Genomic DNA, 12,183 nt, shown 5'->3' on the forward strand with positions numbered 1-12,183 from the left:
TTAACTTTTTTCCAGGTGTATATTTACTCAACAGTGCTGTTACTGGTCTACTTAACGTTTACACTGCTGTGCTATAACATCACTACTAGATGTCCGCACAACAGTGTTGTTACAAGTCTATCACTCATCTATTTAACAGTTTCATTAAACGACTAGATGTTTATACAGCACTGTTGTTAGAGTTAAAATGAATGTTTATACATCTCTGATGTTACTGGAGAACTAGATTTTATATAGCGTTATTCTTACAAGACATTTGTGTTCATGCAGGACAAAATGTTCATAGAGCGGTGCCTTTATACGATGTTTATGCAACAGTGTTGCTAAACGATTACAGCGTTGTTGTAGGAGTATCTGGTGTTTATAAGGTAGTTTTGTTACACAACCATTGGGTGTTTGTCAGATATAAAACTGTTTAGTATAGATAATATTAATAATTTATTTATTTTGTGTTTGTAATTCATTGATTTAAGCTATGGAGATTTCTAGAAGGTCTAAATGATAGACATATAAATAGCTGCGACCAGACGAACGGAAACAGAGTAAAAGTAAAGTCACGTGAAAGAGAACTTTGGTCAGAGAAAAGTTTAAAAACGTAAAGTTAATCGTCGTGGGAGTGAATGACCTAACGGTTGGTACCTTAGAGTGAGATTAACAGTTTGAATAAAATAAGGAGAATAATTTTTCTCGTCAAAGGGTGTTCTAATTTAATTGAATTCGCCTGTGTGGACTTTGACAAAAAGCGAACGATTATTGGAAGTACAAAGAGCAAATTATTACTGGAAGTACGAAAAGCATAGTGTGAAGAACTTTTTTAGATACGTTTAACTTGTTTCGAATATATATATTATTTCTAAAGACAAGTGGAGTGCATGCTGTTCGTTTATTGTCGAATGTATCACCAACAAGTCACAGACACCTACTGTATCACCTTAGCCCAACACACTCATATATTTACATTACTATACATATATACTACTACTACTACTACTACTAAAACGTAGTTCCCGACAGTGTTTATAAAGCAGTGTTGTCACAGGAAAGCGAGATGTTTCTACAGCAGTGTCGTTACCGGATTACAACATTTTTATACAGCAGTGCTGCTACAGGAGAACTAGATGCTTATATAGCAGTATTGTTACAGGTAGTTAGACGAAAACTAGATTATGCACAACAGTTTTCTTACAGGACAACTTGGTGTATATAAAGTATTGTTATTACATAATTACATGGTGTTTATACTGCTATGTTGCTACAGGACAACTAGCTATTTATAGTGTGGGGTTGTTATACGATAATATATGTTTATGCTGAAGTGTTGTAACAGGAGAACTAGATCTTAATCCAGCATAGTTACAGATAGTTCATACACCAGCATTGTTATAGTACAACTAAATGTTTATACAACAATGTTGTTTTACAGGACAACTATATCTTAATACAGCGACACTACAGATAGTTTATACACCAGTATTGTTATAGTTCAACCAAATATTTATATAACAGTGTTGTTACAGGACAACCAGATGTTAATACAGTAGTTTTATTAGATGACTTATTGTACAACTAGAGGGTGTTTATACAATAGTTTTGTCACAGAATTTATGTACCATTGTTGTTATAAGACAACTGGATGTTTATACATCAGTGCTGTTATAGGAAAACTGGCTATTAATAGAGCAGTGTTGTTATAAGACTACTAGATGTTTACAGTACTCATTGTTCCTACAGCGACTCCATTATTGTTGCTGTTTTTTTTTTATTTCCTTCTAACTCTATAATATATTTGTCCGCAATATAGTTGCTGTATAGTAACTAGGTCTTTGCACGGTAGTTGTTTATTGCAGGGTAAAAACCTGTTGCTAGTACTAGTCAGGTTGCAACGAAAATATGTCAGTTTTGTACGTAAAGCTTCAGCACAAAGTCTGTAAGATTACCTTATAATATCAATAGTAAGAAATTGGAGCTAGTGTACACATATTCGATAACATAGATTAACATTAATACTTTGGTGTCTAGCCAGCTACAATCTTAGGATGTTTCATGGTTCCTAGTTTCCCAATTTTACATTATTTGTAACTTACTTGCCTAGTAATTATGAAGTAAGCAACGTTTAATCTGGTTTTATCACATGCCTTATTTCTCCCGAACTCTCTTTTGTTCTTGTTAAATTACTTACAACTATTATTACATTCTCTTTTAACTCTCACCTTCTCAGTTTCAATTACTTTTAAAATGTTTTTACCTGTAATACTCTCGTCTTCGGAGTCGCAGTCACTTGACTAGAAGTCTTACTGCATCTGCTTATGTTTACCTGCTGCAGCTACGTGAATACCTTGTGTAAGCCCGGAGTATGGCTTACCTGTACCTTAGGAAGAAACTGTTACGGAGAAAAACCGAGTCTTTAACCGTAATTGCTATAGGTGTTCCATTAGCTATGTAAGTTATATTTAGTACAAGAGACTGGCGAAAGTCGCTACTTACCGTCTCCGTGGAGTCCCGGGCCTGTTGTCAGTTGGGTTGACCACCTCAATCTCAGTCTACAGCTGTGACCTACATAGCAACAGGTATTACAGAAACAAGAATCAACTGTGCTTCAATCGAGCCAATTTTTATTCTCTCTTACCCTATCCTTGAGCTGAGACAATGCTCCTACACTATATCACCTACATTCTGGGCTTGGCGAGTGTTCTAGTTCTAATGTGTTCAGGCGTAATACCTGTACAGTTATCACTTGTTTTAGCTGTGTTAAGTGGACTGTACAGAGAAAGACATTTGATTACTCAGAACATACATAATTAACCCCATATAACGAGAAACGAAACTGAAGCCCGAGAGTCTGAGCTCAGTGAGGCTTAACGACAGCGCATATTATCGTGACTCTTCTGTAGACAACCTTATCACTACGTGCAATAATCTGACTAAAAACATCCGTAGACCTGGCATTTCGTACTGTCGTTAATATCTAAACATAATTCGTGGATATCAGTTTGTTTTTAGGGCATTTTATTGTTCTTAAGAACCGACATGAAATGTTACTTTTTCGAAATGATTATTCCTTATTTTTATCATTTTTACTGGAAAATATACAAGTGGAACATTATGGACTGGTGCACAATGGTCAACCGTTTTAGATTGAAATTTACGACATTTAACGCACACTCGAAAGTTCTATAGATGTTTTGTATGTGTGGTTTCCATTCGAATTATAACTGTATCATTGTATCGTGTGGATTATTTCTAAGTTGTAACTTCTACTGTAACTTCCCGATTACGCTAGGCAACAAAAACATTTCTACCTGAAAAATGTAACTTTTTCTGAGTAATTTGACGATTCTTATTCTATAAATCATGTTGAAAACTACTGTTCACTTGTAATTTACGAGTTATGATATATTTATTCAAAATATTCTTTAATAATTTCATTTATTCATTGAAAATTGCATTTAAGAATGTATAATGTGCATGCTTTGATAGGTTTATTTCATGTTTACAGCATGAGTAACAGGAACCGATGGCTTAGTGTCACCATTGTTCAAAAGTACAGCTTTCAGACTTTATATGAGTCGATAAAAGTCTCCATTCTTGAGGTTGATCTTCAGTACCTAATTCTTTTTCTAGTGCATCAACATTTGTACAGAAACAAAAGGTATTTTGCATGCTGTAGTGAGAAACAAGACTTTGATGACGACTTCGGGAAGTTGAAACTCTTGTTCCTGAAGTTAATAAATTCCATTGCTGTAAATCAGAGCCAATAAATTACCTATGCTGCTTTGATATAGGCAAGTCACGAATCAAATCATTTTGCTCTTTTTGTGTGATCAGATGAAATACTTTAGGTTTAGGTGCCGTAAGAATAGAATAACTAGATGAGGGGGGTTCACTGTCTTCCTTGCAGGATAACTCTTCTGTTACCCAATTCGCTAGTGGATGTGGCACTGGAAGACCATCCCCATGAAGTACTGGTTTCATTACAGATGCAATATCTGGATATTTAATGTATTGTTTAGTTTGCCTGAATATCAAGAAACATTAGTCATACAAAAATAACAGTCAGTTAGATGATCGTTGGGCTCACCCCATATCGTGGGAACTACAAATGGCATACTTGCTCTCTTCTTATTCAGCCACCGTGTTAAGCCAGATGTACAAACTGTACAACACATATGTGGAGCCCAATGTTTTTCTTGGTCACCAATTTTACACCCAAATTAGTGGTAGTAGTCTACCTTTACCTTGTGTGTGATGTTTTTCTTTCGTGAAACTGTAATATATTTTCTACAAATGTAGCAGAAACTGTTTGAGTGATTTTTGCACGTTCAGACTTTACTTGAACTGGAAGCAGCCAACATTTCAATTTATTTTTTTGAAATATATATAAGAATTTATCTTTACAGAACTAGAGCTTAAAAGATTTTAAAAACATAGTTTTGCAGAATTTGATTATATCGTGGATATAGTGTGAGGAACAAGGTAGGCGAGGCGATGTGACCAACTGAGTGAATGAGGGGCAACTAAGAGAAACATCTGACTCCACCTCTTTTATGCTCAGTCGAGGTACTTCTCGAATGTTCTAGAAAACTGAGCACGTGAGGGTTTTGTGATTCCAGGGCAGAGCAGATGAGTATAGGAATGAAGCAAAAGTGGTGCAATTTACTACAATTATATCGAGAACAAATAGCATATATGAACAATATATTTGGAATTTTACACCAATGCAATACAGTCAGTTTGAAGTTATCAAAAATGTATGCCTTTTACCCATTAAACTGTGGAAGTAAACTTAATTTCACAGCATAAATCTATTGTACTGAATTGATTGCGTGTTATTTCACATTGCTGGTAAAATATTGAGATATTACAGTAACTCAAAATCTAGATACGATGGACAAATTCTGTCTACAGTTTTAAAATCAGCACCATCAAACTACCCCGAATCACTTGTGTTTTTACAGTAGCAAAATTCTTGTTGTTCATTGTTATTTAAATTATAGCCACAGTTATATACTTCCGGTTATATATCTGAATTATAACTCATCTTGTTATGCTACTTTTATTAAATATACCTGAAGTCTATTCTTTTTGAATATATAGCTAAGTTAGATATACTTGTGTGTTTTCGGTTATCATACATATGATATATATATGTATATAATACTGTACATTTATAGTATAACTATAGTCGTATTTTCCAGTTTTCTGTTTGAATTATTCTTATAGCTACATTTTTCCAGTGAGTTATTAATAGAACTATATTTTTCAGGTTATCTATACGAGTTACAATAATAATTGTTTATTTCTAGTTGATGTCAGTTAAAGCCGGGAACATCAATTCTTGTCGAAACTTCCACGTACAGAAAGAAACTTCTTCGAAACTTTTGAAAATTATCTGAATCTATATAGTAATTCTCAACTGTACCTTCGTATGTACGTTTCTACATTTACTTAATTTTTGAACTGCTCTCACAATGTTTAACAAAAACCTTGATATTTATATTTTGACATGGTCTCCATAGAATATAATTATTATTATTGAGTTATATCCTTAAGGACAGGTTCTTGGTTCTACAACTCCTCCTCCAGCCCTTTCAATCTTCAGCTCTCTTCTACATTCCACCAAACGATCTCCTATTTCTCAGATCATCTAACAGTTCTTATCTCTTCTATGTCACCATAAAATTCCCAACTCTCCCAGATCGTCAAGGAGTGCTTTTCTTTACCATCTCACCAAACAGTCTTCCATTTTTCAGATCGTCCATTAGTTCCTTTTTCTTTCTACATCTAGATCGTTTCCCTTGAATCATTTCTTCTAAGACCTCCTTCATCAAATACTCCTCCAGCAAAATGTTTCACCATACAGAACATAAATGAAGAAACAATTTTCGAAAGATTGTGAGAGGCTCTATAAATGGGGGGCAAGAAATATTGGGACTCTAGATTTGACTAAACTGAGTTACAGGAAAATTGACTTTAGTATGTAAGAATCAGCTCAAAAAACATTTTTAATTTGAATCTCCATAAGTGGGTAAAAAAGGACTTCGGGTTTTCAGGACTGAATCCATGAATTTATATGAAAATTGGTATGGATGTGTATGAGATCCTTCAAGATCAGTACATAAGTTTACATTTTCGAAAGTTTCATACTGGGGTACCCAAACAGGGAATCAGAATGGTTTGGTGTCTCCCAGAACAAGGTGTGCAAATATGTTTGAGAATTTGTTGTTGTTTTCAGTGAATTTTCACAAATAATGTACTAGTAGTTACATCTTCTGATTACATATGTATATATTAGTTATAAATATAGCTATATTTTTTTTTCAATTACAATCTGATGTATAACTTTATATTTTTAGGGTTAAATATCCGAATTGTAATTAAGGTTCCATTTTCAAGGTTTATTATGTAACTTATAATTATAATAGTTTCTTTTCAACGCTTGTATAAATCTGGCTTACTCGTTTGATTCATAAATAAAATCAAAATTATTTACATGAATCAAATTCATTGTTATACAAACAATGCACTCTATACTTCTATAACAAATGTAGATTAGATACATATCGGTAGAAAGACGATAATTTTAGGTTCGTGATTCTTAACATGTCCATTACGAGTTTTTGTCTAATTCACACAACTTGTTTGTTCCAGAAGAGTTGTTCACGTAAATAATTGTAACTAAGCAATAGAAAAACAACACATGAATTGATTAAAATTTTATATAAAGATAATACAATTACACTCAATTTCTTTCAAGCCAGTTTTTAATGGAAATGTAACATAAATGTTAATAATGAAAGTAACTCATATGACTAACATAATATAAAGCTTTACCTAATTTACTAACAACTTCTTCTGAATCCTTCAGGTCCCTACCAAAGTATTTGGTAAAAGTGTTTATAATTCTTTCGTACAGCTAAACAAATAACAGACACAAGAAACACTGAGAGGTATTTTTTTACATATTTTTATCTTATACTGTAAGAAATTTTAACGTCAATATGACACGTTACTATCGTCGAAGTACTAACCAATTAATTGTAAAGAATACCTCATGTATTAAGTTTGTTTAGTCGCATTAGCCAATACAGCACGAAATAAAATAACAATCATTTCAGTAAAAAAAGATACATTAAGCTAATCTGAGTTAATACGTGCTTCAGGTAAGAAAAGAAGGTAAACCACAGTAACCTGGATTAATGCAGGCTTGGGTAAATGCTGGTTTCAGTTGAGAAAAGAAAATAAAACGGACTAATTTTGGTTAATGCCGGCTTAAGTAAATGTTGGCTTCAGTTGAGAAAAGAAGATAAAACGGACTAATCTGGGTTAATGCCGACTTGGGTAAATGTTGGCTCAGTTGAGAAAAGAAGATAAAACGGACTAATCTGGGTTAATGCCGACTTGGGTAAATGCTGGTTTCAGTTGAGAAAAGAAGATAAAACGGACTAATTTGGGTTAATGCCGACTTGGGTAAATGTTGGCTTAAGTTGAAAAAAAATAAAACGGACTAATTTTGGTTAATGCCGACTAGGGTAAATGTTGGCTTCAGTTGAGAAAAGAAGATAAAACGGACTAATCTGGGTTAATGCCGTCTTCAATTCAGAAAACAAGGAAAACTGAAGTAAGCTGGATTAACTGCTTCTGTTCAGAAAGAAAGGTGAACCGAAGTAATCGGTATTAATGGCTTCAGATCATAAAAGGAGGATAAACCGAACTAAGCTGGGCTAGTGCTGGCAGTACAGTGGGTTAATACACCCTTCAAAACTAAAACCAAATTTTTATCTACAACCCATACTTCACTCTGCTTATGTTTTAGTTACAAGTAATTTTATCATGATGCATTCAGATGTAGTGTGGTCAGCCGTGTTTCCTAGTTATTGATGCAATGTTACAATAGAATCCTATAACGTTAGCATCGTGAGCAGAGCTGATACGTGTTAGTCTTGTGATTTATACTGTGATGAAGGTTTTAAATGAGATTAGAAATACGCCAAAATTGTGAGCAGGACAGAAAATTAATTGTAGTTAAAGTTCGCGTTGGACTTTTAATTTCCAGTCTGATTCAAGCCTTATATTACCACACTAATTCAGCTTATGTTATATCAGTTTGATTTTTATTTATTTGACATTTCCTTCTGAACATCTGTTTTTTTTTTTGTTGTTGTTGTTGTTTTTTGTTTACTAAATCACTTACATTACTTCCAGCTTCCCCTCGCTAGTAGCATAATCATCTATTGGCATAACAACTGTAGCCTTAACAACCATTTAGATGCCTTTACTTACATTGTAAACTATAATTGTCGTTTAACTCCTGACCATCATCTAATAAAACATTACTGCTAGCATTAAAATGACCAAAAATTTGTATCTAAATATATAAGTACTAGAATATTCATCATCTTATGTATGATTTAGTATTACAAGCAAGAAAAAACATAGTATGTAACTAGTGATAAAAATCAACGAAGACGTGAAAAATATGTTCTTCTTTTTACTATACAAATAAAACTTTAAGTAAAGAAATCACAAAAGTTTACATACAAAATAAGTAAAACAACACACTTTGCTAGAGACCTTTAAATGTTTAATTATTTCCGGATTCCTACTGAAGTGAAACTTTTGAAATACAGATGACGCGCCCAGTAAATGAAAATACCAAAGAATGCGCTTAACGCTATTTTTGATTTGAAGGTTAATATATTTAAACAATTCACTGGTAAAAAGAAATAATAATAAAGCTGTTAGAAGCTCAGAACTGTGTGACAAGTAGAATGAAAAAAATAGTTCGAGCTAGCTCACTCCATCTTTAGCTCAAAATTTAAAAAGGGAGAAAATTCAGGCAAGGGAGAAGCATATTAGCGACACCTCTTCGAATTTTATTTTGATATGTCTTACCCATATTATTATGGCTATATTTTCTGAATCGATTGTTTTTTTAGATACCTTATACATTGTCCTCAAACTTTTTCTAAAAGAAAATTAAAGCTAGAATAAGATTTCTTAATGACTTTCGTCTTGATCATCGTCTGCAGTACATTTATGTTGAGTTATAACAGTCGGTGATGAATTTTCTTTACCCACTGTACAAGTGACAACATTACTACAAATATAATCAATACAATTCTTTTTCCTGTAGAATGCAGATTGTAAGGAAATATTTACCGTCCTTATTATCTACCCCTCCCACCCTACGATCATTACCTTCATTGTCCATAGTAACATTTGTTAATATATCCACGTTCTTTTTTTTCCAAACAAGAATGTTTCTTTTCTTCGCCGTTTTGTACAATAAGCATACTAAATCACATTATTTACTGGATTAAGTCTCTGTTCATTCCCATCAAACACATACAGAAATCAAACGGACGTACAGGTTTCTGCTGGAAAAAACACGTGCTTGAGTAACAGGCTTGGAATGGATGGTATAAAACTTTGACAGACCAATATATTGAATACTGTAAGGCTAGATTTGTAATACCACCTGATGGTCGGTCTAAAGGTGACCAACGTCCAAAGCATGATGCAAGGCTGCAAGGTCTGAATGGCAACTAACTCTCCAGAAAGGAAAGTTCATCTAACAGAAACAAAAAGAAAATTCTGAGTTACCAAACACACTCTTCAATAAAATAATAAGTATACAAAGTTGATATCAATACACAATTAAAATAATTGTAGATAGAGCAGTTAATAAATTCACTAATTTGGCAATATAGATCAAGGTTAAACATAACATTAAAAAGGAATGTTTAGTGTTACCATATATTCCAGGTTTAACTACTGATTTTTTTACTTTTTTTAAAAAACAACAAATGTTTTGCTCTATATTTAAACCTATAAATAAGATAAAATAAATTTTAGGCAATAGTAAAGATGGGTGCACAATTAATGTATAAATTTGGAATTTATAAAATTGAATGTGAATGTGGAAGTATTTATATTGGACAAACAAAACGTAATTTAAAATATCATATAGCCGAACATAAGAGATGTATAAAAAATGAAAAACAAACAAAAACAGAACATTCGGCTATAGCAGAACAATTAAGTAAAACCCAACATAACATATTATGAGAAAAAAACAATTGTATTAGTTCAACCTTGAGGTATTACAGCAACTAATACTCGAGAATCGTTGTAAATAATGAAATTTAAAAATAATTATAAATTATTAAATAGAAATAAAGGTCTGGCGAATATCTGTCTAAGAATGTGGCGAAACCTGTTCTGATATTTATGCACAAATGCAAAATTACAGACAGGTCACGTGGTATTTAAGAAAATATCAAATGTGAAATTTATCTCTTACAACTTCACTCATGAAGATGACGTGTGACGCGTCGAAACATGTAGTCATTATTTTGAAATGATTTTAATTGTGTATTGATTTTAACGTTGTATGTTTATTATTTTAATATTATACACATGTACCGATATATATATATATATATATATCGCTCTTAATTCTTCTGTTTAAAATTATAATGCAGTTTTGTCATACGTTTAAAGATATCAAAATATTCTTTATAAAATATGTTTTTACTGTCAAATATCTCTAATAATAATAATCACAGCTTGAAAAGTCTAAGCTAAGTGTTTAAGTTTTAACCAAGCTAAATTCTCTCCAGTAACCGTGATGGGCACAGTGTAAATGACCCATTGCGTAGCTTTGCTCATAGTAATAAATTCATTACGTTGTTTGTCATACGATAAAAAAGTACTCATTGATGTATTCAGTACTGTTAATATAAAAATACTCATGTTATTTATACGTTATTTCTCAACAAAGTTGTGCTATTTTCCACCATTCTTATCATTTAAATGCACTTTATTCTACCATGTCAGATTTCCTTTGTAGCACTACTTCGGTAATTTTTACAATGTAAGTCCACTTTGTATCATCACTCCCCTTAGTTTTACCAAGTAAACCCACTTTGTATCATCACTCCCCTTAATTTTACCAAATAAATCCACTTTGTATCATCACTCACGTAATTTCTACCAAGTAAACTCACTTTGTATCATCACCCCCCATAATTTTACCAAATAAACCCACTTTGTATCATCACTCCCCATAATTTTACCAAATAAATTCACTTTGTATCATCACTCACGTCAGTTCTACCAAATAAATCCACTTTGTATCATCACTCGCGTCAGTTCTACCAAGTAAACTCACTTTGTATCATCACTCCCCATAATTTTACCAAATAAACCCACTTTGTATCATCACTCCCCATAATTTTACCAAATAAATCCACTTTGTATCATCACTCACGTAGTTCTACCAATAAATCCACTTTGTATCATCACTCACGTAATTTTTGCCATGTAAGTCCACTTTGTATCATCACTCCCCAGTGGCGTAGCAAGAGGGGGCAATGGGGGCAGTCGCTCCCCAGTCGCAGGTGTGAAGGGGCGCAAAATTTCCTCTGGCCTATAATGCCTATTAATTAATAATTATGCCCTCCCCTAGGATATAGCGCAACTGATCTACGTTAAGTGAATACGACACAGTGTTACGTTATTTGTGTATTACACTTGCAGTTTTAACTTTTAAAAGCCGCCCACTGAAATACAGTGAGACCGAACTGACGTACAGAAGTAAATTACACTATTCTATCATTCATCTGTAGATCAAATACAAGTCTTAGAGTACAACGTACAAGTAAGTGTATGTTCAACAAAAAGAAAATACGAGATTGATGTGACATATTAACTGGTGTGCAAGATTGGCAATATATGCAACAGGCAAGGCCTAGATCTAGATCTAGCAAACATTATAGGCATAATGTAGTGGTTTGTAATTGTATTGGCTGACTGTAAATCATGTCTTACACCAACTAATGTACTAGACTTTAGGTCTAATTGCAATTATAACTATTTCTAGACCCTAGGTTCATCATCATACAAATTGTAGCCTATATTATAGCCATACTTAGACCTATACTAACTGTTGCGTCAGCGAGGTCACGTGACTAGTATCACGCCACTCCTTCTCTCGAACCTTCCTGAATTATCGGGAGATTACTAGATTGGGGTAGCCTGGTATGTATAAGATGGTTACAACGTGACGGAACAACAGTGTAGTGAGTAATTGAACTGCAGTCGGAGAGTGTGTAATTGAACTAAGTATTGTCGAGCACGAGCACGTGAGACGTTCTAGCGTTTGTTATAGAGCAACTGTTG

At 33.3% G+C, this 12,183-nt stretch overlaps 2 protein-coding genes across 5 annotated transcripts in view; both read right to left on the reverse strand.

The window, feature by feature from the left end:
• Nucleotides 1–2,331, reverse strand: part of LOC106461869 (venom metalloproteinase 3-like) — a 34,232-nt gene extending 31,901 nt beyond the window's left edge. Inside the window, exon 1 of one of the 2 annotated variants that reach the window (XM_013921732.2) lies at nucleotides 2,246–2,331. The gene's annotated coding sequence lies outside the window, so the exon portion shown is untranslated. The remainder of the gene's footprint in view (nucleotides 1–2,245) is intronic. The other variant, XM_022388945.1, reaches the window with a different exon arrangement.
• A 4,367-nt stretch (nucleotides 2,332–6,698) lies between these two features.
• The window catches only part of LOC106461875 (eyes absent homolog 1-like), an 88,469-nt gene continuing 82,984 nt past the window's right edge, over nucleotides 6,699–12,183 (reverse strand). For all 3 annotated transcript variants that reach the window (XM_013921741.2, XM_013921740.2, XM_013921739.2), the window contains one exon: nucleotides 6,699–9,571. In XM_013921741.2, coding sequence (XP_013777195.1) covers nucleotides 9,491–9,571 — 81 coding nt within the window. In that variant the 3' untranslated portion in view covers nucleotides 6,699–9,490. The remainder of the gene's footprint in view (nucleotides 9,572–12,183) is intronic.

The sequence above is a fragment of the Limulus polyphemus genome, unplaced genomic scaffold (assembly GCF_000517525.1).
Source record: "Limulus polyphemus unplaced genomic scaffold, Limulus_polyphemus-2.1.2 Scaffold1050, whole genome shotgun sequence".
NCBI classification, from domain to species: domain Eukaryota; kingdom Metazoa; phylum Arthropoda; class Merostomata; order Xiphosura; family Limulidae; genus Limulus; species Limulus polyphemus.